Raw genomic sequence first — 17479 nt, forward strand, 5'->3', positions numbered from 1 at the left:
CTTTTTTGCAACACATTTCCGTGTAATTTATTCAACATTTACTTATGTATGTTAGAAAGTGTGGGGTGCGGGATTTTTTTTTTTTTCTGCCTTTCCTTTTTTGCTTTTTTTTTTTTTTTGATATTATTAAAATGTACACAACTTGATTACTGACAGAGCTAGCAGTTAAAAGTTAACGAATGTCTATATGTATATATGAATGTGTTGATGTTACTGTACATTTCAGTACAAAAATTCATAGAGCGAACTAAAACGGTTTCATTTAAACGTTATAAACGGAAATAAATGCTATTTACTCGTTTGTCTGTGCGAGAGCGAGTGTATACACATCTTTACATACTATACTAACATAACTATATAAACATTATAGATGTAAATAAACGCAAAAAATAAAAACATAAACGACGAAGAAGAAGAAAAAAGTATATATATATATATATATATATAAGTGAAAAATGAAACAGTGAAAAAACTCTACGTATGAATATAAGTGTTGTGCTGTTGTGTTGTGTTATGTTATGTTGTGTTGTTGTATTCTGTTTTTTTTTGTTTTTTTTTTTTTTTTTTTTTTTAACCATCTGACACACGTCGCTCTAAATGATGGTATTCATGGCAAATGTTGATAATGTTGATAATAACGATGATGATCATGATGGTGTCGGTAATGGTAATGGCAGCATGAAAACACAACTACCCACAGACATAAATATGCTACTGCATGTCTCCACGTTATGCTCGTAAGTAATGAAAAGCATATAAAATGTGATAATGAGGTGTTATAGGTTTTGTGTTTCAATACGCATTTGTTCAGTAGCATATAAAAAGTGTAGTGTACGAGAAAATTATTTTATTTAAAACAACAACTGCATTTTTTATGTTTATGCAGATGTTTGCTTAAGCAAAATAAGTTGTATTTTTTATTATGTTTATATATACATACATACATAGATGCATACATACATGCATACATGCATACATATTACATATGCAACAATAGCACGAGCATGTACGGTCTTTACACTAACATATGGGGTTTTTGCGGGTAATTCATGACTCCCTACTGGATTCAAGTGATTAATTTTCTTTCACAAAGTATTGTTTACATACTTATACTTATGCATATATATATATATATATATATATATATATATACGTATACTTATAAATAGCAACCAACATTTATTTAACAATTGCAACCATATTTTTCTGGACTTTATTTTACAAATGACTTTTTACGTTTATACGTACATTTGTTTGTTTGATTGTTTGTGTAGACATATATAAAAAAAAAATTTCATGTTATTCGTTTACTCACTCATTCTGACTAACCCACTCGCTCACTTACCCATTTATTCACGTCTTTATTTATATGTTCATTCAATGTTCGTAAGTACATCTGTTTAAGTGTTTGTTCAGTTGTATGTGTTATTGTAAAGAAACACATCATGAAATGCGGTTAATTTCCGTAAAGTATGCAATAATTTTTTGTGTTTTTTTTTCTTTTTTTCACTCTCCTTCTCTATATCTATCTCTATCTCTATCTCTCCTCTCTCTTTTATTCGCCCTTTAACCAAACAAAAAATATTTATACAATAATACCGTAAACAAACCTATGAAAATATGAACATACTGTCAGAAAAGTATCGGTAACGGTTAAAATACTCCCCTTATTTAGGCTGGTATGAAATCTTAAAAAAATCAATTCCTTTAACAAGTTAAGCAATTAAATCATTTTCATCGAACGCTCTTATCGAATGGTTCGTTTTCTCTTAAATCAGTGCAAAGCATCAACTTTTCGAAGAAGAGAAAGTATATCCGACCTTTGGTCGAAAATACTAAACGAATTTTTGATCAGAAATTGACGAAGAAGAAAGCACTTTAGGTTCATTGGAAGAAAAAGCATCTACCAAGTATTTCATCCTCAAAACAAAAATGAAAATGTTATAGAAAAATTGCATAGAAATATTCTAAGTTACCAATTAAACATAAACATTTGTTTTAACATCTCTTCTTTTTTTTAAAAAAAGTTAGAAAAGTTCATTGTCTGACAAGTTTTGATGGCCTCCAAGGTTGTATGTTAAGATCCTGTACCGATTGAAGACCTTACTTCTTAGTCGGAAATCGTTGCTCTGTAATCGTATAAATAAAATTACATTAAATGTAGAAAACTTGTGCATCACAATGTTTCCTCCTTCTGTCTGCAGAAAAAATTTAAATAAGAAGCTCATGCATATCTATGGTTCGTTTTATGAGAAGTGGAATGAATGGATTGTAGGCTACAGTTCGATCATAGCCAAACAAATCCGTTAGTAAAGAGATATTTGTATGCAAAATTATTCCCGTTATTTACTTGACAGTATAAATATAAGCGTACATGCTGCTTATGGTGTGCAAGCAACTTTTGCACTTTGTGTACAGGCACAACATTAATCAATATAAATCAAGAGAACGAACCGCAAACCAAAGAGATTGAGTCTGGGGGATATTCTGTGTAACGAACGAACACAACTGAACCAAAAAAAAAAAAAAAAAAAGTAAAGAATTACAAATTGTGCAATCGGCCAACAAACATCACAACAACTGCCATATCGTTTGCATGCTCTTACTGCAGCCTTTTGCAACAAAAATATGCCAAGAAATATTTTGGCGTATTTTTATTCATTTCAATACATGGATCTTTGCGCTGGAATTGCAATCAACCAAAGGCAAAGGCAAAGATGGTCCGTAACGTACATACATAGAGTAAGTCTTAAAATTTCTTGAAGCTCTATCCGAGATTTGCACAGTTTATACAGACAACAATGACTAGCCTCACTAGCTGCCTGTATATATGAATGAAAGAAAAACATTGCGTATCACATTTCATTCGGTAGAATTTACATTTCATGGCCGTTCATTAAATCGAAAGACACGGTACAGGGTTTACATTACAGTACAGAATATATGTAGTATAGCAAATCCTTTTTTACGGATTAATTTTTCGCTTACCTCTCATTCAGGCAATTCCGGGCTGTATCATTTACTTAATACTCTTGCATGTTTCCCTGCGTAAGCTGACTCATTTCGGCGTGCCCAATGCATAGCAGCAATGTAATCAAACGGCATTTATGGTTCATATTTAATTCATAGTTATTTCATGCTTTCCCATCTTTTATCTTGTTTTCCATGCATATCAAAGAACAAGAAGAACAAAGAAAATGCAACCACATCAGCCATCAAGTTTTGAAAACGCACAAGCAGTAGCGAACATTTAAATATCGCACAATTTGTCACATTTTGATTATGGGGCCGAAATGTGCCTCCGTTCTTTAAAATTATTCTATCATTTACTCTTTTCGTTTCTTTTTTGCATGTCATTGCAGTTTTATTATAATTTTTTTTTCTTATTTTTTTTTTTTTTTTTTAAGTAATTTATGCATTTTTGCCGGATATTTATGCATTATTGCATCATAACACTGCGCTGCACAGATTTCATATGTCACATAATATTCAAAAGAACTGTCTCTTTTGCGATAATACACAATAAAATAAGAAGAGGAAAAAGAAAAACTCTTTCCAAGAAAAAGGACTTATTTTCGAAAAAGATAACTAAACGTTACAAACTTAAACACTGAGGATTGGTTAAACGAGATCGTCAGCAAGTTGGGATGTTGCCCAATGATTGACCGTCAGTAGTTGGCAATGCTCTCTAAGTGTATTCAACACTTTGAAGCATTTGAGAAAATTTACTCAAGTTTCACTGGTTAATTGATTCAAAGACATCATGTTTGAGAGGAAGACAATGCAGTACTGACATGCCACACATTATAACATTATGAAATGTAGTAAGACTTTTCAATTTAAATCTTTCATACTTATCTATTATTATTATTATTATTTTAATTTTAGACTAATGAATTGAATTCTAAGACTAAAAGAAGAGACATTGAGCACTAGCAACACAGGCTATCGGCTCTCATACTTATCTAAATGAACACTTTTTTTCTGAAGTTTTTTTTCTGCTTCTATGACCAGCCACTTCAAGCCACTCCTTTATACGTGCGGTGGAGGAAGATTTACGGGGAAAAGAAGAGTGGGAAGAGGGAGTAATGTTTGCGACAGTTCGGATTGAAAATGTCATTAGGTATGGTGGAAGAAAGCACTGCTGATAGGTTCTTCCATAGCATTTTGGTTAAAAAGTGACGAGTTGCGGTAGTATGTCGCGCGGTATGAGAATAACTCCAGGACGAGTGGATGAGAGGTTAAAGAATTCAATTGGTGGACAAATCTCTTTTGTCTCTTACCTCAAATGTACATAGCGTAGCACACCCCACGTTACGATACTCAAGGCTGTCGAGAATTTGGCCGCCGTCACATTCGGGTTATTCTCTGCTTTTGGCTGGATATGGACGCCGGAAACTTTACAGATACCGACTGGAGAAGTATTTTTTGCACCGCTTTAAAAATCCTAAGCTCTTGACTACGTCTTTCGACACTTCGAGCACGTGTTCCGCTCAAGGAACATCGTTTTGTGTTCTCATGCCAAGAACATCAAGGGTTGCCGACCGTTCTACACTGTCCCTATCCATGAGAAAAGGGCTTTGAGTTTTGCCGGCGTTAAGACTTATTCTATTAGCCTGATCGCATTCAGATATTTTTATGAGGTCTCGACTTAGTCTATCGTTCACCGCACGGTGTCCCTTCTGCCTGATCTCTCACCGTTCTCCATTGTTTAAATTCGTTTTTATTTATTACATTATATATATGAAGGTATATATTATGCTTTCGTCTTTTTGGTCGCTTTATCTTCTCACTTAAATCGAAACAAGTATTCTAAAGCGATCTTATGAATTTTATATATAACCAGAAATTAGGCAAAACTAAATTAGAAAAATTGTACGGCTACGCAAGGAAGGAAATTAAACCTTAAAGAAATATCATTCCAACTGGAGTTTTCGCCAATGTGACACCAATTTCAAAATCAATTCAGTCTATTCCCGAATGCCGAGCAGAGCTTGTCCTCCAATGGCAAATGTATGAATTTCTATATAAGAAGGCATGGAAGCTGTTTAAAGCAACCCACGTATATGCATTAATTTTTTTTTTTTAATTTTCCATTAAAATCAATGGAATTACTATTGAGAACATGGCCTCCATTTCGATTTATAACAACTATTATATTATTTACAATACTAAGAAATAATAAATAACGAACCATTTACGCGATTTATTGTTACGTAATATAGGTAAACAAAAAAGTTGTACTTATGCGGTAAGAGTTTGGAAATTAAAACAATAGCTTCAAACGAAATCCGTTTAACAAGCAACAAAACAAACAATAAATGTAAATAATGATGCATAAAACAATTAATTACGAATCCTTTGTACATATTGTTCCAACTTTTTGTTGATTCAATTAACAGAACATTTGAATTTTTCCTCTTTTTTCCCCCCCCCCCCTCAACCACCCTTTACTTTTTCAATTTCGCAAGCGTTCGCAGGCCTTCCTATTAAAAAATAACTTTTATTTTATAGGTTCCACATACACGTACAAACACATATATTACAAATATAAAAATAAAAAAAAATTAAGTTCCGTTGAATTGTGAATAATTAAGTTTTAAAAAAGGGCTGAAAATGTAAATTTTGCAAATGAAATTTTTTTTTTTTTTTTTTAATTTTTTATTACATTTTAGGTGCTTGTGGCGATAAACTGATAAATGAGGATATACTGCATATATCGTTTCATTTGTAACATAGAAATCTTCACAGATGATCAAGCTAAAATTTTAAATCAATTTAACCATGTATATCCGTCTTTCCGCCTGTTTTATACCAACTCACGCGCGTACAAGTTAAGATAAAGAATCAAAATTTGACAAATAGATATCTTTAGCATATAAGTCAAATGAAAAGAAAATCTTCACAGATGATCGGGCTAAAATTTTAAATCAATTTAACCATGTACATCCGTCTTTCCGCCTGTTTTATACCAGCTCACGCGCATATAAATTGAGGTAAAGAAACACAATTTGGTTAGTTTCGGCATATAAAGCAGTCGTGATCTAAACTTGTTTATACCTTCTAAACTGCAATGCAAACTGGTCGACATGGATACGATCACCGATCAATTTAAAAAATTTTTTTTCCATCTTTATGTAATTCACTCAAGTGGTGAATAGCCAAGAGACACTCCAAATGCGAATGTAATCATGCGTTACTTGTTCAAATTAAACTTGCAACTCAACGGAGAAGAGCGCTTGAAAAAGCTTGCAAAACAACAGAAACAAAAAAGAAAAATAAATTGTAAGATAAATACGGACATAATCATATAAAAGTAAATAGGAACAAGTAATCTAAACACCCAACACAAAAAACGGACCTATTGATGTGAATATATTATATCCGGTATCATTCAAATTTTACTAAAAGTTAACTGGCGGCTAATACTACATTCCATAATTGAAAATTTTGTAATTACATTAAATTCTGATTATCTAACAAATAACCAACAAAAGAAAAATGCCGTTTTACTGGATGTTATTCAGAATTTGAATAAACAGAAAGCATTTTAATTATTATGATCGAATTTTTTTAGAAAAAACATGCGCCTTAGCGGCCAAATAGGCAAAGGATCTCGAGTAAGAACTCAATCAAGTGCGATAGCATTTTCAATAAAGCGGATAGCCTCAGTTGCAATTAGTGTTTCAAGAAGTTAACATTTGCTGACCTTCAAAACATAAGAAGAATTGTTTGTGATATATAATGCAATCTAAAATTGGTTCGCGCTGAATAGCAATTATAAACTGTTTCTCAAATACGTGTGAAAAAGAAAATTTGAAAAATTCAAAAGAAAAACAAGAAAATGGACATAAAAGAAACGCAAGGAAAGCGTTACGGCAGAAAGGAAGCGTAAAGAAAAAGAACGGTTCTTTTAAAGCAAGGCTGACGAATGGCTAGCTATTGGTGCTTGTTTTATGTAATGTTATATCCCTTATCCTCTTCACTGTTTATTTTCCTTCAATATTTTTGCGAGTAATTCTTCACTACGATTTATACCCGTCGACATAGATGAAAAATTTAAATGTAAAATATTATTAGTTCCTTGTATTCCCAGGCCTTTTTTTTTTTTTTAAATTGCCGTAATTGAATTGTAGAAAAGATTTAAAAAGATGTCTCACGACATGCAACACATTTAGTATTTGAAAGAATAAAGAAAACAATTAACAATTTAAAATAAAATAAGGTCGCCTCTAATTCGACATGGGCGTAGGCGTAACAGACACAGTGTTGACGTATACTTCAAATAACAGTGGAAAAGGTTAATAATTAAACTGGATTACTAACGAAATCGACAAAGACAACACAAAAAAGTTAATTAGAACGAAAAGGGTAAGGGAACCTTTGAATGAACCTTACGCTCAAACATCAATGATTTTAACATTCGTTTTTTCTTCTTTTCTCGAAACGCTCGCTTACTGGCCTTCGCGATCACTTTTGATTTCTTGATCTAAATTTCATACCCTCTACTTAGACTAGAGATAAAGCATTAAGCATGCGTCAACAGAAATAATTCACTTTGGCTTTAACACCTGACCATTTGTCTCTAAAATGCAGAAAAATCCAAATATTGAGAAATAAACTTGAAAGTTCGGCCTTAGTCCATGAATTTTCGCCGCAACCGAAACCTGAAAATGTTAAGAAATTAATTAAATTCGAAATGAGAGAAACTACGCCCCAGGGAGAGTGATATTCTTTTGATCTGCCGCTTCTTATTTATTTAAAACATGTTTTCAGAGATCAAGACTTTTTAGATCGACATTTTTGTCAATAATAATAGTTTTTAATACAAAACTTATCCTGCTTTTTTACTATGGCCCTGTAAAAGGGTCGACCGAGCGATTGAAAAAAGAACCCTTTTATGGTAATGCACTAATAGGTTATATGATAGGATAATTTTAATATCAGTGGTAGTGATTAATAGCTTTGAACAAAGTACACAAATAAAATTTTGCAATCATTTTTGATATGATGGTTAAAAAAAAGAGGAAGAAAAAAAACTCTACAAAAATTTAATAACTTTTGCCTGCAGATTTTAAATTATCAAAATTACGAATTAATAACGAAAAGGAAAATATTGCATATAATAACAAAGGAAGAGCGATATGTATCGATTTTTATTCTTAAAATTCCAGGTGATAACTTTTTTCGTTATGTGTATGCACGACGAGTAGACAGTGCGTTAAATTCTTTCTTCTATTTTTTTTTTTTTTATTATACAAAGTTCCCTTTACTGGATTTGGGTTTTTATTTAAAGTTTCATCAATGAGTTATGATTGCACTTTGGATATTCTTTTTTGTTTTTTTTTTTGTTTTCTTTGCACACCAACATAAACCTCAATGCAATGCTTTCTTTTTTATATTTTTCAATTTTTTTTTGTATATAAAATTGTAGTGTGGCTAGAACGTGCACACCATGCTTACTGAGACACCTTAACAACGATTGTCTCCGGGAAGGCTTCGTTTATCCTAGCGTATGATGAGAACGCGTACTATTGTGATGATGAACGCATACCGTCACTTATACGGCAAATGGCGGGTATTTGGTGTCTTTTTTTTTTTTGTTGTTTTTCAGTGATCTGTTAAAAATTTAATTGGACAAGTTACGCTATTGTGAAAATTCATTAGTCGGGGTGAACAATCCATTTTAGTCATACCTGCAAAAATAAGAAAAAAATAAAAATAAAAAACGAAAAAAATATATTTTATCCATGGACAGTAGTGTAGCTTAACAACACACAGATACAGGGTGTCCGAAAAGAAACTGAAAGTTTCAATGTTATGCAATTACTTCTAAGATAATTTACAGCTTAAGATTTGTGGTATTGTAAACTTTCAATGAAACGATGCCGGATACCTGAGTATTGAACCTCGTCTCAGGATAGTAAAAAGCGATTGTTCACATCCGGTAAACTCCTTGTTTGGCTTTTATCATAAAGTTCCCGTGCAACTTCCCTGAGAGCTTTGAAAACTCAAGATGTTTACATAAGCAATTGCATTCTATCGGGAAGCTTTGGAAATTTTCACTTAAAGGAGCAAACACATATCTGCTGCGCTTACATTATTAGTTGGCGTTACGCACCTTTTTTTCACCTTAGAACCTACGGAAGCTTTGAATGATTTAAAAACTTTATTTAACTTTTTTGTTACATTAACAAAATTCCTTCGTTATATTGACATATATATGTATATGAAAATTTCGGACAAAGTGATTTCTCTCTAATTGAATGTAATAAAATTTTTAACTATTTCTTAATTAATTTAAATTTCTAAAAGCATATCAGATTTTTAGATAACTTAAGAGCATATCATATTTTCGAACGGAATGAATTTTATTTATCAGAAGCAATATAGCTTTTTTTACAAAAAAAAAAAAAAAAAACTAACAGAGATCATGGAATTTTAAAAAATACTTCGTATCTACAATACTTTTATAAGCAACGTCGAGGCGTTTACTCTTTGAGATGTCAATTAATCAAAGTCAATTATTTAATAGAGAAATAACAGACTATAAGAAAAGTCTATGCGAAATATTTAAGCTTGTAATCAAAATTCGCAACCATTCGATATGGCAGCACGCATGCACATGCGCTTATAATTAATACTATAAGCGGACATTGCATTGAGTGTCTTGCGGTAAAATTTCAAAGCCACATAAACTTGGGTCATAAAGAGACCGGACTAATTAAAATGCAAAATTCTACAGATGAAAAGCATTATTGCAGTTCTGCGCTAAATGGGCCCGAAGTTAGCAATTGTTCGCCCTTTATTCTTCACTCTCCGGAGAGAACGAATTGATTTGGTGTGGCCCGTACAATCTATGTGAAAATTGAATGCTCAGGGATAAAAGATACCCGTCACTCGGTCCAAGTAAAGTGCGAATTTATTAAATTACATTATTTAACCAGCAAGCAACGCGTACGTTAACACCATTTATAAGCAGGCAAACAGTTTTGATAAAAATTCGCATTGTTCGCAGTATTGTTCTCAGCAGCCTTTTAGGTCTTAATGCTAAAATTTTGATCGCGTGTTGTAAATATTGAAAATAGTAACATTCATCCTCTGCAAAAATAGTAGATCACTAATGACGATACGACGACGAATTAATTGACTACGTGACAGTCTCAGTTACTGGACATTTGTGCGATCAGTTTGGGAAGAACTGAGAAACATGTACGTTCAACACACAGACTGCAAAAGATTTGCATTATTGCAAATAACGTTCGCTGAGGGATGCCCTTAATGAAAAACCCCTATGTATATACATATCCAACGTAACTCTATTATATTGATTTCAACTGAACGAAAAAGGAATAAGAAATTTAATTCGCACAGCGTTTTAATCTACATGCGTTCCGTGCATACGTGTTCATTCTCTTACATATATGCATGCATGTTTATGCATGCAAGCTAAATTACTTTTGTCCACCATTTTTTTTTTTTTTTTTTATTTTGTTTTTTTTATATGTTTTTGATGTATGCATTAATTTTCCTTTTTTCTTTTCATAAAAATGCAAATTAAATGAAAATAAACACCAAAAGCGAATTCATTTATAAAGATTTCCTTTTGACGCCTCTTAAAATATGCTAATTTATGTCATTGATAAAATATTATGTAAATATCTGTTTGCTTATATATATATATATATATGTATATATATATTATGTATGGGGATAAGCTGTATGCACAATAGCATCATGTATACGAACGAGTTAAATAAGCGTTAAATTCAACACAACAGCAGAGAAATCGGAGAAATGCAAAAAGAAAATATTTAAATTAACCATAAATTTTCAGATTATTTAACTACAAAATGTTCTTCCTTATATCAGAGCGTTTTTTTTTTTTTTTTTTTATTTCTCTTTTTTTACTTTCAGTCAAAAGCTCTTAATAAATAACAAAAGGAATAAAACAAAAACAACAGATTAAAAAAAAAAAAAGCATTCTTTTCTGTTAATGACAATTAATTAAACACATTCAGTTGTTTGTATGCTTACAAAGAGCATATATATATATACATAAATATATATATATATATATATATATATCTATATATCTTATTTCAATATTTTACCATACACAAAAGCGAATACATGCTTACATATATAAGTACGTGCATATTATTACGAAAGTAAAACAAGCTGCAATCGCTCGTTACAATCACAACCGCACTACTCCTGTGTGTTATTATCATAATTTGCACTCACATTTCACATGCTTTACGCACTTTTCGAACATTTCTGCATATGGAACATGTAAATATGTAGCTACGTATGTAAATAACATACGCAAACGCATACAAGCGTTAATGCAACAAATATGCATTTCCGTTGAGATTTATCTGTATAACGGTCAAGTGACATTAAGTGCAAGTAAACAATAAAACGGACAAACAAAACGAAAAAAAAAAAAAAAAAAAGAACGGAATCCATAAAATTCATTAAAGACTCGATGTATGCAAATAAGGTGCTTATAAATACATTTGTATATGTTATATACGTGTCAACTTATACACAATCGCAAAATCGCGTCAGCTCAGCGTGCGTCATTAAATAAACGAAAAAAGAAAAATAATGCACATACGCCCCTCTGTACCATACTCGCGTTCAGAAGTGAAAAAGACACATACACTAATACTACTACGACTATTACTACTACTACTACTAATAATAATAATATTAGTATTATACACTCAAGAGAGAAGAGGCTTAACCATAAACGTTAACTTCAATTGAAATTTAATGAAACTTAAGAAAAAAAAATGAAAAAAAATATTCTACAATAAAAACAAAAGTCTACGGCAACGTTAATATGAAATATATGACGAAGAAAATCTTCTCTGAAAATTTTAATTTATGCTTAGTGGATTACGGTATAGCAATCCTAGCTTAATGCAGCCAATCTGACATTTTCAATATTAGAATTTTTTTTGTCCTGCATTCACACACCCACGCACACTTTATCTTTAAGCAGAGAAAAAAAGGAAATTAGTTTCCAAAATTGTAGAGCTTATCGTGAAACTACAAATCGAATCGTTTCCTTATGACCAGGGCGCCGTTCATGATTTTCGCAGTTGGTCGGTTTGGTTCGGTCGATCGGTTTCGTCATGGTCCCCGAATCAATTAGCGGAAATTTCAATCAATGTAAAATGTCTGTAATTATCTCTCTCGGACTTTTCGAAAGCTCTCAATAGAGTCCCTCGTTGATTGCTTATTGAAAAGCTTTATTACAATTTTCACTTTTCTAGAATGTCCACCTTATCTTATGCAGTCTTAATCAAGCAATTGGTTTGTATTAATAATTTCCTCTCTAGGATAGTTCAAGTGGAATCCGGCTAATTTTTAGGTGCCATCCTGTATAGTTTTTTCGCAAATGATTCAACTGAACTCGTAGAAACAGTAGGGTGCACTTATTTTGCCTGCGCCTATTGTATTTTCATTCTCTTCAACTATAATCGATGGACTAATGATTCGTTTGAAAGTAAATGTCTAGCAAGAATTAATGATTGGATGCTCAAAAATTATCTCTCTGTTAACGGGAATCAAAAGCCCTTCTTTTCGATCGCGCCTGCTGTGATCAGCAGCTGACTGCTTTCTTTCACCCCTGGATTTACTGTCCCCTCGTATTGCAACACATCAACAATCTCATTTAATATACTTATGATGCAGCAAGTTCTCGTTGCAAGTACACTCGTCAGCCAACTCGACTATTGTAATAATTTGAAGGAGTCCATTCATTCACTTGGCAATTCATCTCACTATTCTCTATGCGCAAGCTTGAAATTTCATCTTATTCGCTCATTAACTTTGCTTGGGCACTTTCGTCCCATTTCCATGTCGTTATCTAATTGTTCTAAAAATTTGTATTTCATTAATGGAAAAATAAATAAACAATTAGATCGATGTTACTTTGTATGTTTTCTGAAATGAACATGTTGCCAACGCAAAATAATGTAGAAAACGACACAATACTCTTTATATACTTTTTTATACGAAAAGCAATGACTAGCTTTTGTCATAACAATAAAAAACAAGAAAATTGTTATGGCACAATAGTAAAAAATTTTTATTTGGAAAATTTTGAAAAAAAAAAAAGCTACTGATTGGATTCGACATGCATAAAATAAATTTATTGGCTAAAAATATCGCTAAATCGTTAAGTAACATCGGTATAGTGCATTCTGATCTAATACCGCGATGGGGGTAGACAATTATAAAAATTAAATTGAAACAAATTTGCTTAAATCCGTACTAAGTCGATTCTTTCTTTCAGTGTTCGCAATATAAGCAGAGAAATACCAGCGATAACTATGAACAATGGTTGCAAAATGCCCATAATAGGCTTAGGCACTTGGGGGGTAAATTGTCACTAATTAAATCTGCAAAATTAATTAAGAATTTACTTTTATCAATTTATTTAAAGGCTACCGATGATTTTGTAGAAATTGAAAATCTTGGACTGGGCGAAAGAAAGGAGAAAGGCGTACGTTCTTTGTTCAAATGAGGATTTTATACATATTTGTATACCATATATGTATTTGTAGATAGAACCCAATGAAATGGTAGAGATTACTAAAAAAGCTATAGATTGTGGATATAGACATTTCGATACAGCTCTTATGCATGGAAATGAAAAACAAATTGGTGACGCGATTCAACAAAAAATTAAAGATGACACGGTTACAAGGCAAATTACTTACGGGATTACTTCGCTTAAGATAATTTTGTACAAATAATATGTATTTCAGAGACGAACTGTTTATTTGCACTAAACTATGGCATACGTATGCAGATCCCGACAGAGTTATACTAGGTTGTGAACGAAGTCTCAAAAATTTAGGTCTGGATTATATCGACCTTTATTTAATACATTCGCCATTGGCAGCGCAAGCCAATGATGATAGCCTATATCCCACGACCAAAGATGGTAAGCCTGCATATGCGGATGTGGATTACGTCTGTACATGGCGAGCAATGGAAGATTTACTAAAAGAGGGTCTTTGCAAGAGCATTGGAATTTCTAATTTCAATTTAAAGCAAATCGACCGCATACTTGAGTACGGTACGATTGTACCGCAAAATCTTCAAATTGAACATCATCCATATCTCACTCAAACAGCTTTGCTCGGTTATTGTAGAGCTCATAATATTGCCGTGACTGCCTATGCTCCCCTTGGTTCACCTAATCGACCTTGGGCGTTCAAAGATACTCCGAAAGCCCTTTTAAATGATCGAAAGGCAAGCAAACACTTATCAACAAATTGCTTGGACTTAACTCTACATTAGATTTCGTTCACAGGTTTTGGCCATTGCTAAAAAGCACGATAAAAGTCCCGCTCAAATCCTTATACGATATCAAATTGAAAAGGGTCTTGCTACTATACCAAATGCAGGAAGATCGGAAACATTTCTATGTGAGAATATAAATGTTTTCGATTTTTGTTTGCGTCCCGAAGATATGGTGGCTTTGCATGGCTTAAATGCGAATAGGCGTTACTTTAAATTCACTGGGTTAGCATTTAGAAAAACGAAAAAAAATATATATATATGAAATTTTGTAACAATCTCTTATCAATTTTTTCTTTTCGCAGGGCCACTGGTCACTCACATCATCCATTTGAAACTACATAAGTTGTAACGGTTTTTTTTTTCTTTTTTTCTCATTAAACGTAACATGGTTTAAGGAAATTTCTAATTCATTTCATTTGTACGTTATTTAGTTAGTTATTGTATCCTTACGTGTAGAAAAAAAAAGTGTTCACATTCTTATTACATTGTTATTGAACTTCAAAAATCTATCACGTTATCCTTTAGGTAAAGGATTTGTTCATCTATTCTGAGGAGAGGATAAACTTAGCTAGGTTTAGTTTCTACTAGGAGAGAAAGGTAAATTATATATTCTCTATACGCTTGCTATTCAAAAAAGTGCTTTCACTCATTGAAAATGTTCATCCTGTAGGAACTTCTATAAACAAGGTACAAAAACCTTTCAATTGTCGTAAGGCAAATTGTTTGTTTTCTGTTTTTATAAAGCCATCCACCTACCAACCATTATAATGTAGAACAGCAAATTATGTTCTTAAATACGTTGCATTTTGGTGGGTCGTAAAAATCGTTGTTCTGGTTTCAGTGTTTTTGAGACGTATTGACGCGACAGGCCTCCAAACAATATTCCCTATGATGTCTGTCGGGCTTCCAATCAATATTTCCTATGATACATGTCCGCCAACGCATTGCTTGTGTTTCTATTGTGCTTTTATATACTCTTCGCAAATAGTTATACGAGGTTCAAACCAATATCTACAATGAATTGCAAATTCGATGTCTCAGGTTACGAATCAAAATCATTTTCAAACTTGATGTGTATGGCCATCAACTAACACAGAGTGAATTTCACAACTTTGGAGATTTTTTCTAAAGTTCGTTTATTTACTTAAAATTAAAGATTAATTAAAATTAAATTAAAATTAAATTGTGATTAGTAAAAAGTCACAAGTAATGTATTAATAAGACTATACGTCTCTTATAGTACAGTGTCTGCAAATAATTATTAACTACCAGTTAGTATACTAGATAATCGTAAGGAACCAATTATAAAAAACGTGTAGACACTAAGCAACTCTCCTTTCAAAATCTCTTAAGCATCTTACATGATTACAAAGGAAGTTGTAATGCTTTATTCGTATGTTGTTTTAATAGCCCTTCTAAGTTTCCGTAGCTTCTTTTTATTTGCTTAAGCATCATATCTGTATCGTTATATTGTTCCCATTGGGTGGTAATATCCTCTGTTACTTACTTTCTTTTTGGATAAATTATAAATTAAGGATACGAACAAAAAAAAAAAGTAGAAACACTATAGTGGTTCATGGCTCATCACTGTACACAATCTCACAGTTATTCACATAACCACACATAAAAAATTTGAAAAATGATCAAAACCAATCAATTCTGGAAGCAGTTTGGAATTTAGTTTGGCATAAACGTGAAAGAGAAAATTGTCAAAAATAAAAATTGTTCATAATAAAAATTCAAAAAAATACATAATTTAAAGTTTAGGCACAAAATGGACAAAATAAATTTACTGACTATTTATACCGTGAATACTTATCTGAACATGCGATGGCAGAGACTTGCTTGTATTCATACCGGATCAATTCTTTCTGCGAAGATGCCTGACACTAGAACAAAAATACCAGACATAGTGATGAACAATGAACTCAGAATGCCTGTCTTGGGCATAGGTACTTGGGGAGTAAGAATGAAAATATAAAGAATAAAATTTGTAAAGTAATTAAAAATTTATTTTATTAACGCGTAATTAAAGGCTAACGAGGAATTTTTTCGACTTGAAAATCTTGGAAAAGTTAAAAGAAAACATAAAGGTGTACGTCTTCTATTTTACGCGCTTCATGCTTACATCTAGATATACATTTACATCTAAGTATATTTATAGATAAAACCAAGCGAAATGGTGAACATTATTAAAAAAGCCATAGATTATGGTTATCGGCATATCGACACAGCTTCTCTACACAAAAATGAAAGACAAATCGGTGAAGCTATTAAAAAGAAAATTGACGAAGATGCCGTAAAGAGGTTTCATAATATTTATGTAAATATTTCTTTATCGACTACATAACATATTCGCATTGTTTTGTGTTTTAGAGAAGAATTGTTTATTGTTTCGAAATTGTGGAACACTTCTCACGATCCCGAAAATGTCAAATGCGCTTGCAGGAAAAGTCTTTGTAACTTAGGTTTGGACTATATTGATTTGTATTTAATGCATACACCAATGGGGGCGCCATCTCCTCATGATGAAAACGAATTCGCACCTACTAAAAATGGTAAACCTTTATTTACGAGCGTAGATTATGTTTCCACATGGCAAGCAATGGAAAATTTAGTGAAAGAAGGTCTTTGCAAAAGCATTGGAATTTCCAATTTCAATATTGATCAGATTAAACGGTTGCTGGACAATTGTACGATTACACCGCAAGTCCTTCAAATTGAACATCATCCATATCTTAGACAAAAGGAATTGACCGATTTTTGTGAAAATGAAAGAATTGCCATAACGGCCTATGCCCCGCTTGGATCACCGAATCGACCATGGGCTGGCAAAGATACATCTGATGTTCTTATGTGCGATCGACAGGCGAGCAAAGTTTTATTATGAACAATGTTTACGTATAATTTTCTTAAGAATACATTGCATTGATAGGTTATATCGATTGCTAGAAGACATAAAAAAAGTCCCGCCCAAGTCTTGATACGATATCAAATCGATTTGGGTCATGCGACAATACCAAATCCAGGGAGATCGGAGGAGAATATGCTTGAGAATATTAGTGTTTTCAATTTTAATTTGCGCTCTCAAGATATGGTAGCCTTAACCAACTTAGATTCGGATGTTCGTTACTTCAATTTCACTGGGTGA

General features: G+C 32.4%; 2 protein-coding genes across 2 annotated transcripts; both read left to right on the plus strand.

The window, feature by feature from the left end:
• The first annotated feature begins 600 nt into the window (after nt 1–600).
• Nucleotides 601–14670, plus strand: LOC119638432 (aldo-keto reductase family 1 member B1-like). The gene is made up of 7 exons (XM_038035202.1): nt 601–737; nt 13313–13397; nt 13463–13522; nt 13584–13726; nt 13788–14277; nt 14339–14550; nt 14631–14670. Exons 1-7 carry the CDS (start codon nt 601–603, stop codon nt 14668–14670), a joined length of 1167 nt encoding a protein of 388 aa, XP_037891130.1.
• A 1837-nt stretch (nt 14671–16507) lies between these two features.
• LOC119638442 (aldo-keto reductase family 1 member B1-like) lies at nt 16508–17479 on the plus strand. The gene is made up of 3 exons (XM_038035214.1): nt 16508–16635; nt 16705–17197; nt 17264–17479. Exons 1-3 carry the CDS (start codon nt 16508–16510, stop codon nt 17477–17479), a joined length of 837 nt encoding a protein of 278 aa, XP_037891142.1.

This window comes from Glossina fuscipes, unplaced genomic scaffold (assembly GCF_014805625.2).
Source record: "Glossina fuscipes isolate IAEA_lab_2018 unplaced genomic scaffold, Yale_Gfus_2 89, whole genome shotgun sequence".
Classification (NCBI taxonomy): domain Eukaryota; kingdom Metazoa; phylum Arthropoda; class Insecta; order Diptera; family Glossinidae; genus Glossina; species Glossina fuscipes.

Bases quoted from the DNA above. Each gene is read 5' to 3' on its own strand.
- LOC119638432 (XM_038035202.1), top strand. From the start codon at position 601: ATGGTATTCATGGCAAATGTTGATAATGTTGATAATAACGATGATGAT. The intron at 738-13,312 runs GTAAGTAATGAA...TCTTTCTTTCAG, and splicing joins CATGTCTCCACGTTATGCTC to TGTTCGCAATATAAGCAGAG. The intron at 14,551-14,630 runs GTTAGCATTTAG...TTCTTTTCGCAG, and splicing joins CGTTACTTTAAATTCACTGG to GGCCACTGGTCACTCACATC.
- LOC119638442 (XM_038035214.1), top strand. From the start codon at position 16,508: ATGGTGAACATTATTAAAAAAGCCATAGATTATGGTTATCGGCATATC. The intron at 16,636-16,704 runs GTTTCATAATAT...TTTGTGTTTTAG, and splicing joins GACGAAGATGCCGTAAAGAG to AGAAGAATTGTTTATTGTTT. The intron at 17,198-17,263 runs GCGAGCAAAGTT...TTGCATTGATAG, and splicing joins TTCTTATGTGCGATCGACAG to GTTATATCGATTGCTAGAAG.